Raw genomic sequence first — 21,237 nt, 5'->3', positions numbered from 1 at the left:
ATTTAAAATGTCCTCTTCTCTTTCAGGAATGATATTCCACATTTTTAGTAGGGCATTCTTTGCACTGATGCAGCCTTTTCCTGCCACAGTGGACACACTGAATAATGATGGCTACTGCGCCCTCTTTGCTTTTTCCCTATTTTTGCTGCCACTTCTGTGATCTACAAACTGCACTCAGTCGTCTTTCTCTACGAAGTCTTCTTATCGCCTTGAATAAATACACAATTTTGCTTTCTCACTTCTGCCTGCCTCGTTACAGCCTTCGATAGCAATAAATCTTGCCTCAACTGCAGAAAATCTGATGAAGCCTCCTCCAACAATGCAATCCTGAATTAATCCATCTTTCTGGGGTCAGTATTCTCAATTCTCAGCTAGTCGATACAAACCATTAATGAAGGAATCTACAAACTCTCCCGGTCTTGGGTATGCCCGTTGAACTTCGCCCTGTCTACGATGGTGTTCCTTCTAATGCTAAAATAAATATCAAAGGCTTTTATAACCCCTATTGTATTTCGCTATCTCTTTGTTTATGCCCTGTCTGACTTTTATGTCTTCTGCACTACTGCCTATGGCGTAGAGAAGTGTATTAACCAGTTCCTTGCTCATCTTCTTAGCTAGTCCTGGAGCGGTTCTGAACCTGGTAAATCTACAATGCCAGTTCTGCCACTTCTCTGTTTGATCAGTGCCTTCCACATAGTCAAAACACACTGGTAAAGGAAGAATTTTCTCCATTGGTTTCCTTCACTGTAGCCTTTCTTTGATTTCTGTTGGTGTTTTCCCTGTGCTGTCCTTGTCCCGCAGTTGTTTCTCTTACTGCTTATTCCAGTCGCTGGGCTCTTTACTTGGTGCTTTTTCCATCATGTTTTTCGTTGTCACCATTTGTTATCATTGTTGTGGGTTTTAGATGAGGTTGTCCACAGGAGGATTTAGAGATATTGCTGGAAGCAAGGCTGTTGTTAAACTTTATCTTTTATTGAACATTCTACTAACCATATACAGTACAAGGCTAGCACAAGGCTTTGCACAGAACTATTGGTCTACTCTGTTGTCATGTGATCTTTCTTACATCACTGATGATGTAGACTGTCTATTTAACATTAACCATGTACACTACATCAGTTGTTTTTAATATAAAGAATCCAGTGTCAAGAAACAACAAGCAATGCGAAGAAAATGGAAGGACAAATATGGCAAAATTAAGTATTGAAGAGGAGAGACATTGTATAAGAATGCATGGATCTATGAGAAAATCCACACATTACCCAACCAGTGATGAACTTTCCTACCTTGGGTGGCTAATTAGTGATTTATTTTTATATCAGGAAATACTTAAACAAATGCCAGAACCCATTTTACAGGTTTACCAAGGGAATCATCATAGAAGACATAACAAGACTTCCATAGGTAATGAATGTTGAGCAGACTTTTGAGAAGGGCCATCTTAACAGCAGATGATAAGATGACAGTATGAGTTGTACTTAATCTACTCTGTAAGTGAGACTGTGACTGTGTTTTATGGCTAGAGAAGCAATTGTGATTGCAGTTTGAAGTTGGGTCTTAAGGGTCTTGGTGGTGTAGAGACATGCAAGTCCCTCAAACAGCAGAGCCAAATACAACTAAGTGGCACCAGCACTTGCTACTCACAGGGACTTCCGCAGTCCTATCAGAGGCTGGAGTGGGAGCAGCTGCAACTCTATTGGAAGGGAATTGCATTATCAAGTTTCTTTCCTACCACACCACTGGACCTACACATCCCAGTTGGGTGACCCATTATATGCCTGAAAGCAGCTGTAAGATATCTCTAATGTGGGTAAAACCCACTATCATTGCTCTTTCTAACCAATTTCCTGGCTGTGACACATTCTAAAAGTAGGATGCTCAATCTTTCAATGGTACCAGGCACAGTATTTCTGCGAGAACACTGATTAACACATCTCTACTGCTTGGGCTCCCCTGTAGTGGTCTGTAAAGCTTATTCACTTGTTTGGAAAGATTTCCATTTGTTCTGTGGTACACTTCTGTAAAATCTTTCTACAGGACTGCAATCGTCTTTGTGATGCATCTTCTTTGGAAGGTTCTGCAGACATATCATAGTTACCTCAAAGATTGTGGCATCAAGTCTCATTTGACAATTAAGCAGTATGGGCTTGAACTTGTCCAGATCTTGCTCCTTCACCTCCTACTGCCTCAACTCATTCCTTTAGATTGCCATTCACGAGTGCCCTTTCCCAAACTCTCTTGAATGCACATGGTCACTCATTCACTCATCCACCCACTCATTGAAAGACTTGAGATCTTTAAAAACTTAACTGAATACTTTTATGGACACCTTTAAAATGCTGTAAAGCAGCAACACTCCACATGAAAGATCCAATCCTCACTTTAGCATCCCAATAGTGTACTTTATTATAATTCTGGTTGAGGCATGTGGGTCATTGTCTTTATATTTTACTGCTTTAGGAGGTTTTTCTATGTGGGTTCATCAACTGCAAAGGAGAACCCTGACTAGAATAGTGATTTCTTAAAATATATTAGTTCATATCCCACGGTGTAGACATGCTGAAGGGCAAGGACAAAAAAGGGGCTCAATTAAGTGACATCCATAGCACTATTGAAAGAAGGTAGGGAGTTCTCCTGGTGTTTCAGCTAACATTACACCCTCAACTAACACTACCCCAAAAAATTAACTACTCATTTAATTTATAAGGGGGCTTTGCAGTTCAGAACTGGCCTTATTTATCAATAATACCAATTCATTGTATGGAAAGTTTCAGATGCACCAAATAAATGCAAGTTGAGTAAAAACCTAAGCAAAAGTATACAATGGTAGTGACGGAGTTCATAAATAAAGTGATGTGGGTTGTATGATTTTACTAAAACCATCTATGTTATCAACAGAAACACCAAATAACACTTTAATTTGGTATGAAACAATATATTTTCTCAAGCGATTCAGCTTCATAGACATGTTCACTGTTGAGTTGCATATATATGTGACACAAATCATAGTTTCACAGAATTAACTATGACATTCAAATGAGAATAAGCACAGCAATGTCCCTTAATGACCAGCAGTATGTTTGTGTATACTAATACGTTATAAAGAAAATGGAAAATTGCAATTTTCTATTGTTTTTATGCCTAATGTGAAATTGCTACCAAGAGCCTCTGAGGATTACAGCCATCCCACTTTTTAGTCAGCATTACACAAACACAGGTCCAAAGCTTCTGATGTCCAGGGCAGCAAGATCTGGACTGAAGTCTGTGTTTCATCTCAGGACCCTGCGGAAGTCCTGGCACACACACATGCGCTGTAATTGCCCAGGAAGTATAAACTACTGATGGGCTGATTTGTGCTGCCAGGGTCCTGCCATGAAAGTCTCCAACACTGAGCCCAGGGTCAGAGTCTTGGGCCAGGTACACGGGACTTACCTTGGATATGTTACACAGTTTAATCTCTGGTGTAACTCAGAGATTAACTAGGGAAACTAAACTGAGCACTACAACTGATCCACAACCACCCTCTTGACCCAGCCCTACTACCCCGAGCCGACTACTCCCCTGAAGCAATTAACCCTCCGACCCAACTAATTCCCCGATCCAGCTTAACTACCCCACCTCCCGACTAACTGCCTGAACCAATTCAACTACCCCCAAACTGACTAATCCCGCAACCCAACTACCCCCAACCTGACTAACCCCCTGATCTGACTAACCCCCCTGACCCAACTAAACTCCCGACCCAACTCAACTACTCCCCCAGCCAGAATAACTGCCCAACCCGACTCAATGCCTTCCCCAACCCAACCAACCCCCACAACCCAAATATCCACGACCCGACTAACCCCCTGCAAACCCGACTCAACTACTCCCCCGTCCTGACTAACTGTCCAATCCAACTCAACTAAACCCCTGCCTGGCTCAACTATCCCCCCGACCCAACTCAACCACCCAACCTGACCAACCCTCCAACCCAACTACCCCCAACCCGACTAACTCCCCGACCTGACTCAGCTACTCCCCCAATCTGACTAACTGCCCAACCCGATTCAACTAAACCCACAACGCGACTCAACTACCTCTCCGACCCGACTAACCCCATAACCCGACCCGACCACCCACCCAGCCTGATCTGATTTACCCCTAGGCCTGACCCAACTTCCCCCAACAACCCGACAAGACTACCCTCCCCAACCCGACTACCCACACACTCACGAATCCAATTGCCTACCCACTCACAGCACCTCATCTTTCAATTGGGCACTTTACAATCTTCTGGACTCAGCAATTTCAGATCACACACCCACTACTCTATTTTTTCAGAGAGAAGGAGCTGGTAATGGTTCTGCCGTCGGCATTAACACCTCTTCCAGACCCATCTTTTGTTTCGTTACTTGTCCCATTAATCAACTCCTTTTGCCCTGCACCACCATCTCTACTGTCATTTAATCACTCCTGACCTCGGCCCAATCACAGACCTTCCCTTTTGTTCTTTCCTGCCCTCTTCTTCCCTCTCTTCATTCTCTGGCTCTCTACTTGTTTGTAAACTGGTGCATCTTTAACTTCTTCCAGTTCTGACAAAAGGTCACCAACCTGAAATGTATCCCTGTTTCTCTTTATACTGGTGCTGCCTGACCTGCTGAGTATTTCTAGCATTTTCCATTTTTCCTTTCAAGACATGTTTCCATTTCTGATCAGCCACCATGCATAACATGTTACTCAATGGCTCAGGATGTCACAATAAATTTTGTATTTTATCAGCCTCTGTGAAAAGAACTCCTTAAGTATAATAATGAGAAAGGACATTTCCTAGTGAAAGCTGATTGAAAAGTGACTTTAGGTCAGTGTAGTACACTTAAACTGCAACAACAATTTGTATTTATTTAGTACCTTTCACATAATAAGACATCCCAAGGCACTTCACAGAAGCATTATAAAACAAAGTATGACACTGAGCCACATAAGGAGATATTAGGACAGATGAACAAAAGCACAGTCAAAGAGGTAGATTTTAAGAAGTGTCTGAAAGGAAGAAAGTGAGGTAGAGAGGTGGCAAGGTTTAGGGAGGGAATTCCAGAGCTAGGGCTCAGGCAGCTGAAGGCATGGCCACCAATAGTGGAGCAATTAGAATCGTGAATGCTCAAGAGGCTAGAATTAGAGGAATGCAGATGTCTCGGTGCCTTAGGGGTATGGAGGAGATTATAGGGATTAGGGGTGGAAAACCATGGAGGGTTTTGAAAACAAGGATGAGGATTTTAAAATTGAGGCGTTGTTTAATCAAGAGCCAGTGTAGGTCAGCGAGCACAGGTATGATGGATGAATGGCATTTGGTGCGTGTTAGGGCACAGGCAGCAGACTATTGGATGATCACAGCTTTGCCGAGGGCAGAATGCGGGAGGCCAACCAGGTGTGTGTTAGAACAATCAAGACTGGAGGTAACAAAAGTATGGATGAGGGTTTCAGCAGCAGATGAGCTGAGGTTGGGGCAGAGACAAGGTGATGTTACAGAGTTGGAAATAGGCAGTCTTAGTGACAGCGTGGATACGTGATTGAAAGCTCATCTCAGGGTCAAATATGAATCTGAAGTCACAACCAGTCTGGATCAGCCTCAGACAGTTGCCAGGGAGAGTGATTGAGTCAGTGGTGAGGAAATGGAGTTTTTGGAGGAGACCAAAGACAATGGCTTCAGTCTTCCCAATATTTATTGGAGGAAATTTCTGCTCCTCAAGTATTGGATATCGGACAAGCAGTCTGACAACCCAGAGATGGTGCAGGGTGTTGAGGGAGGTGTCATCAGTGTACATTTGGAAAATAACTTTGTGTTTTTGGGTGATGTCGCCGGGGGCAGTATATTGATGAGAAATGTGAGGGGTCCAAGGATAGTTCCTTAGGGTGGTAACTGTGTAGGGATGGGAAGGGAAACCAAGAATGCCGACTCTCCAGTTATGACTAAATAGCTAAGAATGGAACCAGGCGAGTGCAGTCCCACCCATCTGGATGTTGGTGGAGAGGCATTGGAGGAGGATGGTGTCGCCAACTGTGTCAAAGGCTGCAGGCAGGTTGAGAAGGACGAGGAGCAGTAATTTGTCTTTGTCACAATCACATGGGAAGGCATTTGTGCTAATACAATAGTTTTGGTAATGGTTCACTTTCATCACCTTGATTATACTGATTGAAAATTTGATCTTTATAATAATACGAACATACGAGTTAGGAGCAGGAGTAGACCACTTGCCCCCTCGAGCCTGCTCTGCCATTCAATAAGATCATGGCTGATCTGTATATAACTTCAACCTCACATTCCTGCCTACCCCTAATAGCCTTTCACCTTCTTGTTAATCAAGAAACTATCTAGCTTTTTCTTAAAAATATTCAGACTCTGCTTCCACTGCCTTTTGAGGAAGAGAGTTCCAAAGACTCTCGACCCTCAGAGAAAAAATTTCTCATCATCTCTGTCTTAAATGAGCAACCCCTTATTTACAAACTGTGACCTCTTGCTGTAGATTCTCCCACAAGAGGAAACATCCTCTCTACATCCACCTTGTGAAGACACCTAAGGATCTTAAAGGTTTCAATTAAGTCGCCTCTTACTCTTCTAAATTCCAGTGGATACAAGCCTAACCTGTCCAGCATTTCCTCATAAAACAACCCGCCCATTCCTGGTATTAGTCTAGTAAACCTTCTCTGAACTGCTTCTAACACATTTACATATTTCTCTAAATAAGGAGATCAATACTGTACACACTACTCCAGATGTGGTCTCACCAATGCCCTGTACAACTGAAGCATAACCTCCCTACTTTTGTAATCAATTCCCCTCACAATAAATGATAACATTCTATTAGCTTTCCTAATTACCTGCTGTACCTGCATACTAACCTTTTGTGATTCATGCACTAGGACACCCAGATCCCTCTGAATCTCAGAGCTCTGCAATCTCTCACCATTTAGTCAATAAGCTTTTTTTCCTGCCAAAATGAATGATTTCACATTTGTCCACATAATACTCCATTTGCCAGATCTTTGCCCACTCACTTAAACTATCTATGTCACTTTGTAACCTCCTTATGTCCTCTTCACAATTTACTTTCCTACCTATCTTTGTGTCGTCAGCAAATTTAGCAACCATACCTTTGGTCCCTTCATTCAAGTAATTTATATAAATTGTAAAAAGTTGAGGCCCCAGCACTGATCCCTGTGGCACACCACTTGTCATATCCTGCTAACAAGAAAAAGAACCATTTATGCCAACTCTCTGCTTCCTGTTACATAGCCAATCTTCTATCCATGCCAATAAGTTACCCCCTATACCATGAGTTTTTATTTTCTGCAATATCCTTTGATGTGGCCCTTTATCAAATGCCATCTGGAAACCCAAGTATGGTACATCCACCGGTTCCCCTTTATCCACAGCACATGTGACTCCTTCAAAGAATTCCAATAAATTGGTTAAACATAATTTCCCTCTTACAAAACTGCTGACTCTGCTTGATTGCTTTGAATGTTTCTAAGTGCCCTGCTACAACATCTTTAATAATAGCTTCTAACATTTTCCCTATGACAGATGTTAGGCTAACTGGCCTATAGTTTCCTACTTCCTATCTTCCTCTCCCCCACCCACCACCCCCCACCCCGACTTTTTGAATAAAGGAATTATATTTGCTATTTTCCAATCTAATGGAACCTTCCCCAAATCTAGGGAATTTTGGAAAATTAAAACCAGTGCATTAACGATCTCACTAGCCACTTCTTTCAAGACCCTAGGATGAAGCCCAACTGGGCCTGGGAATTTGCCAACCTGCAGCCCCAACAATTTGCTCAATACACTTCCCTGATGATTGTAATTTTCCCGAGTTCCTTCCTCCCTTCCACTACCTGATTTACAGCTATTTCTGGGATGTTATTTGGGTCTTCTAAATTGAAGACCGAAGCAAAATACCTATTTAATTCATCTGCCATCTCCTTACTTTCCATTATCAATTCCCCAGACTCACCTTCTATAGGATCAAAGCTCACTTTGTTAACTCTTTTCTTATTTAAATATTTATAGAAACTCTTACTATCCGTCTTTATATTACTAGCTAGCTTTCTCTCATACTCTAATTTTTCCCCCTTATTAATCTTTTTGTCATTCTTTGCTGTTCTTTATATTCTTTCCAATCTTCTGACCTGCCACCCATCTTTGTGCAATTACATGCTTTTTCTTTAAGTATGATAAAGTCTTTTAGTTAACCACGGATGGTATGCCCTCCCCTTGGAATTTTTCTTTCTCATTGGAATGTATATATTCTATGTATTCTGAAATATCCTTTTAAATGTCTGCCATTGAACTTCTATTGATTTATCTCTTAACTTCATTTGCCAGTTCACTTCAGCTAGCTCTGCTTTCATGCCCTCTTAATTGTCCTTATTTAAGTTTAAAATATTAGTCTTGGACGCACTCATTTCTCCCTCAAAATTAGTGCAAAATTCAATCATATTATGATTGCTGCTTCCTGGGGGTGCCTTCACTATGAGGTTATCAACTACCCTATCTCATTTCTCAATACCAGGTCTAGTATAGCCTGCTCCAGACATGCTGTTCTAAGAAACTATCCCGAAAACATTCTATGAAATCCTCATCTATGCTACCTTTGCCCATTTAATTTTCCCAGTCTATATGTAGACTAAATTCCCCCATGATTATGGCTGTACCTTTCTAGCAAGCTCCCATTATGTCTTCTTTTATACTCTGTCCTACTGTGTAGTTACAATTAGTGGGCCTGTATGTCGAGGTGATTGTTCTATTTATGTGTGCTCACAAACGTGGCTAGTACTTTGTCCCTGGCAATGAATGTTGAGGTGTTGACAGGAGTATCAGAGCAAATTAAATCAATTCAGTTCAGTTACTAAAGCGCCCAAGAGGTCCAAAGGACTTCCTGAGCAGTAGGCTTGACATCGCACTATTGTTACCATGGTAGCAGTGTGAAGCAACCTCCTCCATGAGACTTTGGTTTCAAAGTGCTCCTGTCTAAATCAGGTTGAAACACAACTTCTGAGATAAGTGGTTATTTGTGCATTGTGGCAAAGTCAAAACTAGAATGCAACTATGGTTACAAACACAAGCATTGTGGACCTGTAATATCTCAGTGATAGCTGTATGGGCTACCTCAAATCAGATAAACAAGGCAGCAGCTTTGATCAACAAGGCTTTTATTATTATGATGTTTTCCTACCTGAAGCCACCCCTGAAATTTCAGAGTCAAACGACTGTTTCCTTGCCCAAATGCAAAGAACTATTTCTCTCCAGCCACAAGGTGGCAATAACCTTTTCCAAGTTATGTGTGTCAATACGTTGCACTGTTCCCCCTTCGTTACTATCAAAGTGAAGCCTTTCTATGAATTTCCAAACTCTTGTGTCCTTCAGTTCTTCAGATGCTAATGATAAATCATTTTTAGGAAGATTCTCACCTCGGTGTTACCGAGCTGATGGTTGTGATTGCAGTAAATTTCCAGGCGTGGGTACAGGGATGCCAGTCTGTAGTTATTCACCAAAATAAGTGTCCACTGTTTAAAATATTTTTTTTATAGGTTCTTTAGGTATTTTTAAATCGACCATAAGCTTGAGAGGCAAAATGATGAAAAACCACTGATTTTTTCTCCTTCCAAGACATTAATCATTTTTATTAGTCAAATTCTCACATCATGGTTTCTGTACCTATCTCTTCTTTTGGCTTAACTAGAATATCCTACAATGAATACATCATCATCTTTAATTGTTTTGACTGGTGAGATATCATTCTATTCGTGTAAATGCACATCTGGATTCTTGATCGCTTTTGCCAAAATCAATAATCAAAATGCACATGACAGGCCTCGCTCCAGGCTGAGCTCTAGTTTCTTCGATCACACCACCTAACCAGTTCTTTCGTTTCCCCCAGCTTTTCGCTACTAATGCTTTGTGTGTCATTCATTCCTTATCTTACTGAGTTTTCTGCAGCTTTTTATTTCCACAACATTGACCAAGCCCAGGCTTCACTAGGCTGAAGCAGGTTTCTGGCTGCTCTATAGTCCAGCAGCAGGAGGCTCCATTATAGAGTGCACATAGTGTTGCAGAACAAAGTTTGTTTTAGTCTCTGAGCAGGATACAGTATTTACTTAAGAAAGTGTTTGTTTAAATATTTGCACAAAGCATTCTGAGGGCTGATTTGAGATAGCGTACCACAGAGCATAGGCGGGAAGTTCAGTGTTCAATACCATACAATTTTACAAAGATACATAAGGAGTTGCCAGTGGTTTCTTCTTATTTCTACACATTTATGTGGCACAATTAACATTTCACATCCTTCAAACTGCACCAGATGTGGATGTGCTTTCTCCCACAATTGCAACAGCTTTCGAGAAACATGTTTCCAGATCTTTGAAGTACAGACTTTCTTAACAGGAGCTGTACCCATTTATCTCCAAAAGCCGCAATTTCATTAAGCAAATGGCTGGGAAATTCACTTTTCCTAACAATTTCTGTGGAACATTTGGAATATTACCTGCTATTTCTATGGCTAGAGAAATTTCACAAGCGCACTTCAATCACAAATATTCCTCAGGCAAGAGACTTTCTTTTCCACTGGATTCTCTCCTCAAGCTACAAAACAATCTCAGCTAGTTCCATGAGAAATTATTTTAATAGGCATATTTTTCAATTGACCAGACTTGACCTTTTTGACAGACGCTTTCAAAGAGGTTTAATGCTTCATTGGCCAAGTTAACATTTTTTACAAATACCAAACAGAGAGAAACAGAATGTAAGAGTTTCCTCTGAGAGAGAACAATTAGAGGAAAGTGTTTAGCATTTGTGGCCTAACTTTATAACAACAACTTGTATGTATATAGCACATTCAACATAGCAAAACGTCCCAAGGTGGTTTACAGGTATTAGCAAACAAAATTTGACACTGAGCCACACAAGGAGATATTAGGGCAGAGGGCAGATGACCAAAAGCTTGGACAAAAGTAGGTTTAAAGGAGCATTTTAGAGGAGGAAATAGAGATAACGAGGCAGGGAGGTTTAGGGAGAGAATTGTACAGCGTAGGACCGAGGCAGTTGAAAGCACGGCCACCGACAGTGGAACGATTAAAATCGCTCAAGAGGACAGAAGTAGAGAAGCACAGTTATCTTGTCTAGTTGTAGAGCTAGAGGAGATTACAGGGAAAGGGAGGGGTGAGACCATGAAGGGATTTGAAATCGAGGATGAAGATTTTAAAATTGCAGCATTGCTTACCCAGGAGCCAATGTACGTTAGCGAGCGTAGGGGTGATGGGTGAAAGGAACTTGGTACGTGTTAGGATATAGTCAACAAAGTTTTGGAGGAGTTTAAATTTCTGGAGGGTGGAAGGTGAGAGACAAGGAAACTGCAATAACATTTGAAAATGTTAGGCAAGCATCATGTGACCAGATGCTTTTACAGACCAGTTACATAGATCACTAAAGCGTCATCAACAAGTACAGAAAATAATTAAAGCCTCTAATGTACTGCTGGCCTTTACATGTAGAGGTCTAGGAGACAAAGGATAGAAGTTACGCTAAGTATACATAGCCCTGGTTAGACCACACCTGGAGTACTCGGGGCACTTCTGGGCACTGCACCTTAGGAAGGACAGATTGACCTTGGAGGGAGTGCAGTGTGGGTTTACCAGAATGATACCTGGATTTCTAGGATTAAAGGAACTACATAAGGTAGGCCTGTTTATTCTGGAATTTAGAAAGTTAAGGGGTGATTTGATCAAAGTTTTCAAGATATTAAGGGGAACAGATAAGGTGAATAGAGAGAAACTATTTCCAAAGTTATGGAGCCTAGGACTAGAGGACATGAGAGTTTTTAGGAGTGAAATTAGGAAACATTTCTGCACACAAAAGATGATAGAAGTTTAAAGCTCTCTTCTGAAAATGGCAACTGTGCTAGATCAATTGTCAACTTTAAAAGTGAGATTTTAGTTGGTTAAAGGTATTAAGGGAGATGGGGCAAAGGCAAGTATATGGAGTTAGGTCACAGAGATTAGCCATGATCTCAGTGAATGGCAGAACAGCCTTCAGGGGCTAAATTGCCTACTCCTGTTCCTGTGTTTCTAAATCTCCAGGATGTACCTAACTAGGGTTGACAACCTTACCCTTGGAAGGTTTGTAACCCTAGACCTAGACAGATGCTTTGTCAATCTTGGTGCACATTGCCAGCATGTGGCTGTCCCATGAACCTGAACCCTTGTTGCAAAATTTAACTTAAAAGTGTTATTTTTAAATTAAATTACACAAATCAAAGCAAAGCAGTCAAAAACCCTGACATATCATATCCACCCTAATACTTCCTGGTCAAACAAATTCTTCCCCCCAAATTTAGAAACCGTTGTTTATTTCTGGCCACCAGGTGGCAATAGCCCCTTTTCTTTAATAATAATACATTGCAGGGATAAAAGTTGCTGGCTTTCCTTTCTTCAGTCCCAATTTTCAATTCTGCCCTAGCAAATTATATAGCTGCATCAATAACATTTATAACAAACATAACCTTAAAAATATTAAGTAATTCCCCTATAATCATTAAACTTACTCTGAGTAAGTTTACACAAACACAATTGTTCTAAGGAAGCCAAGAGTGTCAAAGGAAGAGGGTTGGTGAATTGGCACTAAGTGAATTGCTCATTTGGAGAGCTGCTGCAGAAATGATGGACTGAATGGCCTCCTTCTGTGCTGTAACAATTCTGTGATTCTGTGAAGAAACTCTTCCTTTCCTTTTTTTTTCAAATTTGGCTTTATTGCTCAGAAATGTATTTTTCATATATAGTTACAGTAATTGTATATTCCACACTGCACCTTGAGTACTGTGCATGGTTCTAGTCATAAAGGCACAAAGAAGACACTGAGGCCCAAAGAGTTGCCAGAAAATAGCCACATGGCATATCCTATCTTCAAAGGCCTAGGTCGTGAGGGAAGGTTGGAGAACTTTGGGCTTTTCAGGCTCAAAAAGTGATTGAGTTGTGATCTTATAGAGATATATAAGATAGAAAACAATGTGGAAAACGTCAAACTTAAATATTAATATTGGGACAATATGACAAGAGAGTCGTGCATTCAAATATCAGGACTTCCTCACACAGTGATCAACACATGGAATGGATTTCTAGAGAAAGTTGTGGAGGTGGAAACCTTGGGATTAGTCCAGAGATAATTAGCTGCTCTATTTAGGTTAATTGGATGGAGATCATGTGGGTTCCAGGGTAGGCTGATGATTTGATTCGCCACATTACCACCTGTGTAGTAAAGATGAAAATTAACTCCTACATACACTGTTTGCATCTACTTCACAACCGATCAAGGCTGCTTTGAGGTAAAGTCCACAGTTACAAATCTGAATTAGTCAGAACTCAGTATCTCCTCACCACTAGAAAAAAAAACTACTTCTGAAAAGAAAGTAAAAATGGCTTTTATTTAATCTACTTTGAGGCTCTGCTAACTGAGGTAAAGTCTTTCTGAAGGTCTCTGGGTCTCAATCCTGACCCCATTCATGCTGATTGTTCCTGCTTTTGTGCAACTTGCAATCTCTCTGCCAGATGAGCTGCAACTCAATATCCTGCATTCTGTTACTATGGTGGATAAGACTGCAGTTCAGTCTGAGAGAGGACGCACGCACCTGCTCCTGAACCATTCCTGCCCTTTGGGCTCTTCTGGGCTCTCCGCCGTGGATCTTCCACTCTCCTCTCTCTAGCTCTATATCCAGCTGGTCCCATGCTGACTCCACTGCGCACTGTGGCTGCTGCGCACAAACACAAATATGCTATGTAAAAACTAATGGCATTTTTATAAATCATCCAGATTCAAAAGGCCAAAATAACCGAATTATGAAGTGAAGAAATAAAGATTAAGTGTTCAGGCACAACAGAAGTGTAGCCCTATCTCTCCTCTCTCTCCTTTTCTGGCACAGAAAATGAATACCATGGAACTTAGCAACTGACTTACCCCAAAAAATCTAACAGATTGGATGCAGTTACACCCTTTTTTTTACAGAAAGGAAAAATCCCTTACCTTTCTTTCCCTTCCCAAAAGACGTGAAGAGGTCTAAACTATTTTAATGCGATATTGCCAACAAAGTACATTCACAAAATGGGGGAAACATTTATGAGTAAATGTTTGATGATTTTATTGGTTGACATCGATAAATACAATTTAACTGATTGTCACATTATACAATTACTGTATCCAGCACCTTTGCACTCTCTAAGGTATAAACATCAGCAGCACATGTATTTAATTATAACAAATTATGTTTTCCAGCAAAAAAACATGTATTGCCATTCTAGACATGGTCGTTTGGTAGTGCAGGATTTGAGTATTGCTGAAAAAAAGAGACTGTTTTGTCAAAGCTTTTCACCTTGCATTCGTCACAGCAATTTGCAAGAATACCAAATGTAAATGAAACAACAATTTATACTGTATGAGAAGAGAGTGCTGATTGGTTGGCAAGTGAACTCTGATTGGTAGAGGTGTTGCCATGGAGAATGCACCAGTTGATGGTGGAGGAGTTATAAATACAAAGTTTATAAGATTGTTATGTTTTGGGACTGTCTCTTTAATTTAGGGTAAAATGGAGGCATGAAGGGGGTCATGTGACCTGTTCTGAATTCCCCCCAACAAGAAGCTTGGGTGGCGGGGTTGTTAAAGGTTAAAAGGGGGCCCAGATTGTTTCACTAGGAAGAAAGTAGGTGCAAGATGTTCACTGTAGACAGAGACAAGACATCTATGATGGCTCTGGGTAGACTTTTAGTCTCCAAGCCTCACTGGGAGGTGTTAGGAATATCAGGTTTTGTAAATGATTATGCTTTGATCAAGAACCAAAGTACACAGAATTAAGGTGGTTGGCAAAAGAACTAAAAGAGACATGTGGAAAAACTTCTTTACGCAGCGAGTTGTTAAAATTTGGAATGCACTACCTGAGATTCTATCATGACTTTAGTGGATAAGCATTGGAAGAGAAAAAAATGCAGGGCAACAGGAACAGGGAAAGGGCAGAGGAGTGTGACGAGCTAATAGCTCTTCCACAGCTGGCATGGATGACCGACCAAAAAGCCTCCTACTGTGCTGTAACCATTCTATGATTCTCCCATCACCCACAAATCGCAACCTACACACACTATTCAACCATGACAGCCACATCACCCACATGGATTGCAGATCACTCAATGACACTTCTCACTTTCTTGTAGGAGAATTTGTTGCATAAAAGGAGACAGCAAGAAAGAACTGGAGGATGACAAGTGAAACTGGGCATTTTAGCCCCCATGGAGGTAATAGTGCTAGTCAGCAGAGAAAGAAGCATCACTGAGATTGTAGCCACTGGGCTGCTGTTGGGGCTGGAAGGATCAAGAAGAGGATATCTGCATACCTAATCCTTCTTCTGTCATCCCACTCTCTCTTCTGACTAGAAGCTGCAGATGATATTAGCATGCACTTGTTTACTTTCTCTACTTCCCTCACATAATGCAATGCTTATCTCTTTTCATTTCAGACACCCAAAATTGGAACGTTCCCATTCAGATGAGGAAGGGAAAAAGACAGCGATGCCGAACAGGCATAGTCACGTGATTTCGTATTTTCAGCCACTAGCTCAGGGGCTGATGCTGCATTTAGTTTAGAGGCTGGATTAGAATGTGGTGAGACACTGGGCACACTTATGCATGAGGCAAGTCTGTGGGAATGGGTAACGTTGATACCAGCTCATCAGATGATGAGGTCACACACTAGTTCTGCTGCAGAGGAGTCAGATGAGAACTTTGATGGGCCAGACTACAGAAGAAGGCTGATGGGTATACATAACCATTAGTATACTGAAAAACCTGCTCACAATGTCAAGCAGCATGGAAGAATCCAGCACCAACATGACACAGGCTTTCCACAAGCTTGGACTCGATCCTTTCCAAATATTGAATGGTTAGGCAGCTCCACCAGCAAACCTGTGGAACCCACCATGAGGTCTCAGCTTCTACTAAAGGTATCAGTGCTGTGGTGGAAGCTCAGGCTGCTGCCTTGCAAACGCAGATCACTGCCATAATCAGCGACCCTGCGGTGAATCTGTAAATAGTTTGATGGTTTAATAGTAATGAGAAAGGAAGGGAGAAAAAGGAAAAAATGGCAGGTAGCCTGGCTCACCAGTAGGACTGTCATCTCTGAATCAAAAGATTGTGGGCTCAAGTCCTCCGGCAACCTTGAGTACATAATCTAGGCTGGCATTTCAATGCAGAATTGAAGGAATGCTGCATTGTTGGAGGGGCTGTCTTTCGAATGTAATGTTAATTTCCTGTCCATCTGTTCAATTTGACTTTGAAGATCTCACAAGAGAGAAGGGGAGTTCTCCCACTTTTATCAACATTATAAAAACAGATTAATTTACCATCTACCTCATTGTGTTTGTGGGACTTGCTGTGCGCAGTAATCTGCAGCATTTGCCTGCATAACAGTGATTACACATCAAAAGTAATTGGTTGGCTGTTTACAATGTCCTGAGACATAAAAGGCACTAAAGAAACACTAATACCGTGGTTATATTAATGATAAATCGAGTTGGTCATAATTCTAGACCACCACAGATGTTTGGGAATGTTGTATGCTCACTACCATGCACTGGTACAACTCTAAATTTGAAAGTCTGCAAAAATTCTGCAGCCAAATAAACCTCTTGCCAAAATCAATTTACAAGTGCCACATTTCAGAAAACCTGCCAAATCACAAAAAATTTACAGAAAATGGTTGTGACGAGACAACAAATTGAGCCTTGACATTTTTACATTCAACATTGAAAGTAAAGCTGAAGCTATAGCCTAGTTTCTCACAATGCATTGTTCCATTTAAAACAACATGTCATCCTGAGTTCAATCTGCCAAAGGCAAGACACATCTTTATTGCCCTCTTGTGCTCTCAATGATTGTCAGTGAGAGGATACATAAAGTCTATGGTTCGACCAGAATTGGGAAAGTCTGATCAAACAATATTCTTGAGATGACACCTTAATGAGCAGGTATATTTTATATATGTATGTGCATATGTGAGGATACTTGTTACTCTGAGATGTAAATGTTGACAAAAGTACATATTTTATTTATTTTAAATCCCAAACTACTGAAATACTATGACCATACATAAACCAAAGGTGAATTAAGCTTTGTTTCTATTGATTAGAATCACAACTTTGTCACTTTTATAGAAATGAACAGACAACTTTCACTGACCATCATTTCTGATCTGTTTAACATTTTGGCTGAAACATCAATAAAGGTCTAAAACTGGGTGTGGGGATCTCGACAAGTGATATACCCATGCCCATTGCTTTTGACATAGGCCAACTTCGCAGTGCCTGATGGCTGATGCCTCAACTTGCACTGCAACACATCAGTTAAGGCACTCACACATGTTTCGCTGCTGCAGTGGGAGCTCAGACTGACGTCATGCAACCTCAGTTTGCTCCCACGCAAGCTTGGGCAGCTGCCATCATATCTGTAGAGGTCAATATGCCAAGGAGCTTGCCTAGCAGAGTCTCACAGCGGTCCAGCAATCTGTTCTCCAACACATTGCAAGGATTGCTAAGGTTTTGCCTCAGGGGTGTGATAATGGGGGGAATCATCCCAGATTTGCACTAAGTGCGGTAGTGGGTGGGTGAAACGATGTTTTCTCCATCAGCTGCAATGGCAGGTTTTCACACCGTATCGTCCCAAACCCGCCGCATTAGTTATGCATTCCCGGGAAACACACCACTTAGATGGCGGGCAGGCTCTCATTCACCCACCACGCCATCACTGTCATGAAGTTATTAATGTATATAATATTTTGGAAAGTATTTTTCTTTTAAAATAGAGGTTTAGTCTGTGGGTGTGTCTTAATTGGATTAAAGCCAGCTAGTCTGGGTGCTTTGAAATGTACCAGTTTTTATATGTAAGAAAGATAGCGTGCATTTGCATTTTTGTGACTAGAACATTCAAAAAGTGGGGTGAAAAATGACACCTTTCTAGCAGCTACCAAGCAATATGTTTATATTACTAATAAAATTGGTATTATAAAAGGGATTTCATTGTTAAAAGTTCAAAGAGATTGTTGATACAATGAGAATTTACATTCAATCAGTGGTGGTAGGTATACCTTCAGCAGTTTTCGGGTGTGCAGAGCAGAGGCAATGTAAGATCAAAAGGCAGCTGCAAGCCTCCAACTGGCTCCACAGCAACCCAAGTGAAAGGACCTCATTTTGAATTCGTAAGGTGAAAGTGCTTTGCATGGTGTTTGGTTAAGTCTATGGGTTGCTGTTGCCTTAATGGAGATTAGTTTGGAATTTGTTAAAAGTTATGATAGTAGTAATTTGTAGCCACATGTATATGTATTTTAACTTGTGTAAAATAATAAAATGTTTCATTTAGTTTAATGTAAAACCTCGAGAACTGGTGGTCTGATTCCTGAATTTAGAGTCGCATCTCAAACATAACACTTAAAATTATAGGTTAAGACAGTTTAAAGGTTCCCTCTGGGATTTTTAAATAACTCCGCTTTACCAACTGCGTCGGTCATAACAATCACCTCGCTGCTTCATCAAGCTGGGCGCCATATTTAAAGTCCAGTCGCATGCACACATCTCAGTGCTTGCAGCCCACAACTACTGCAGGGAAGATGTCCATGAAAGCTAAAAGACTGCAGTCCCCGGGTTTAATGACGCGTCACTGGAACACCTTTTGGATGCCATAGAGGCCCACCGTGACGTTCTTTACCTCCACTCTGGCTGCAGAATGGGCAGCAGCGTGACCAACCAGGCTTGGGAGGTGGTGGCAGTGGTGATCAGTGCCATGAGGCACAAAAGACGTTGCCATCTAGTGCATCATCCATGCAGCCAGGGTATGGCGACCATCTCATCACTCTAAACTCACACACTCAAGCCCATCACACATTCACTAGCATCATACTCACTGCCAGCTCAAGGGACATCACCACCCATTCTCACACACATATCCTCACATGTCCATCTGGCCTCATCTCTGGAGACTGCCTCCTCAGCCCTCACCACCTTGAGGCCACTGGCACAGATCAACATGTGCCCCCACACACACCCTGGGATACCCTCCTTCCCCAGTACAGCCCTCTTCCCTTGCCTGAGGCCACTTCTCCCTCTTCACCAAGCAAGCCCTAGCCCTGCAGCTATTGAAAAGCCACCACGTGGCTGATCTGGTAGGTGGAGACCTGCCGTGAGCCTCCTAAAAGTGATGTGGTGCTGCCTGTGAAGCCTGGCGCTGATGACTGTGAGCGCTGCCTGAAGCAAGGTAGGCAAACAAACCTCGAATTCCCGAGCCAAGTGCAGCCCACCAGATGCACATCGCTTATGTGCTGCTGTGAAACATGTTGGTGTGTGTTTTCCCACCGACATGGGCGGATGATCCAGTGGCGGGGGGCGATTCCGATGGGCTGGCCTAATACTGATACGCTGATGGACTACGATGACATTCCCGAAGTCTGATGGCGGAGAAGGCGGCCCGCCATCAGCAGGTGAGCAAACGATCGCGAATTGGTTTCACACCATCATGAAACCAATCGCACCACACTGTCTGCTCACGCCACGGAACATGCCCGACGCATGGAAAATCCCAGCCCATGGCTCTGTGGAGTACAAAGCTAATGTCCTCTCTCAGAATATCTGCAATCTTCCTCCCCCCACTGCCACTGTACCAGTGCTCTTGCTGTCAGCAAGGTGGTTGCCACTCATGCTGAGGTCGTGCACTTTGAAGCTGGCCTTTCTAGGACCAGAACTCCTCAAGGTCATCAGCAGCCTTCCCACCAGCCATGCTGCAGCCACTGGGGTACCACTCTGTGGGTGCACTAGGACAGAGAAAGGAACATGGAAGACAGGCACTAAGGGAATGCAAAACGGTGCTTATACCTTTTTTAATGGAATGTGGGATGGCTTAATTTCTAATATTGGTTTGGGATGTTTGTTTTGTGGTTCAGCATTATGACCAAGAGAATGCTGTGATGGCCAGTGACGGAGGGAAAGTAAGGGCGAGACTGTTGTTGAATAGGATCTGCAGTTGCATTCACTGGTATTGCAGTTGGACCAGGCAAGGCAGCCCTGCCTGAAAGGGGATGTGTTGATCCTCTCCTGCTCCTCCTCCTCAGCTGCTCAGTGTATACCAAATGACAAGTGCTATGCCCTCATGATAATGAGGTTCTGCAGTTTGTAACAGACCATGATGAACTGCGACATATGTTCTGGTCACTATTGCAGGGCTCCTCCTGCATGGTCCAACCGGTGGAAGTTTTATTTAAGCAGCCCACTGGTCTGCTTAATGACATTTCAAATGGCTGCATGGCTTTCATTATGTGTATACTGTCCTATTGGACATGAGTTGTGCATCGGAGTCATGGGCTATGTAGTCAGGATGGTCCTTGCCGCCCAGTAGCCACACACTGATTTGAGGAGCTGAATCAAAAGCTGATAGTACAGCAGACTGGCACAGAATTAATGCATCATGACTGCTGTCAGGATACTGGCCATTGACCTGCATGATGCACTTAGTATGGACACACAACAGCTGCACAGAGGGACTGGAATCCCTTCCAGTTGTTGTAAACCTCAGAATTTACATGTGGCACCCATAAGGCAATGCATGTGCAGTCAAATGCACGCTGCACCACGAGGAAGCTGCAGCCTGGCAGAGCTGCATGGTCGTCCCCACCTACTTCTCACAGGAACGAGAGAATGAACTGTGTTCAGCTTTCTTTGGATACAAAGCCTCAGTGACCTCACTCACACAACAGTGGGTGGCAAACTGGGAGATGCTGCAAATATCGTCTGCTCCAGCCTTGAAGGAATCTGATGCATAAAACTTCAAAGTGACAGTCACTTTCACAGCTGTAGGCAATGCCATCCTTTCCATGCTCTGAGGCTGCAGTTCAATCTCAGAAAGCACTTCCTTCTTGAAGTGGAGGTGTCTCGTGCACTATTCCTCACCAAGGCTGAGAGAGCAGATTTGCTCCCTAAAGATCCTTGGTGGACATGGCTCCCTGTTGAGGGCCCTTTCCTCCTCCTCCCTTTTCCAATTGATTGAATTGCTCTGTGTCACTTCTACTCATTTTCCCTGTCATTCTGCAGGCCAAGGAGGATAGAAACTACTGCATGTGTGACTGGGATCAAGTGGTTTTATCAGAATGCTTGAAGTGAAGGCTTTCACCACGTAGCACTCCCTGTA

At 42.3% G+C, this 21,237-nt stretch overlaps 1 protein-coding gene across 3 annotated transcripts in view; it reads right to left on the bottom strand.

Annotated features, from left to right (window-relative positions):
* Positions 1-21,237, bottom strand: part of pxylp1 (2-phosphoxylose phosphatase 1) — a 191,164-nt gene that overhangs the window by 80,250 nt on the left and 89,677 nt on the right. For 2 of the 3 annotated variants that reach the window (XM_078563688.1, XM_078563686.1), the window contains one exon: positions 13,659-13,781. The exons of the other annotated variant lie outside the window; for it this stretch is intronic. In XM_078563688.1, coding sequence (XP_078419814.1) covers positions 13,659-13,781 — 123 coding nt within the window. The remainder of the gene's footprint in view (positions 1-13,658; positions 13,782-21,237) is intronic. 3 annotated transcript variants of the gene reach the window in all.

This window comes from Cetorhinus maximus, chromosome 19 (assembly GCF_964194155.1).
Source record: "Cetorhinus maximus chromosome 19, sCetMax3.hap1.1, whole genome shotgun sequence".
Classification (NCBI taxonomy): domain Eukaryota; kingdom Metazoa; phylum Chordata; class Chondrichthyes; order Lamniformes; family Cetorhinidae; genus Cetorhinus; species Cetorhinus maximus.
Note: the sequence above shows the minus strand (reverse complement) of the source record. Positions and strands in the feature narration are given on the sequence as shown.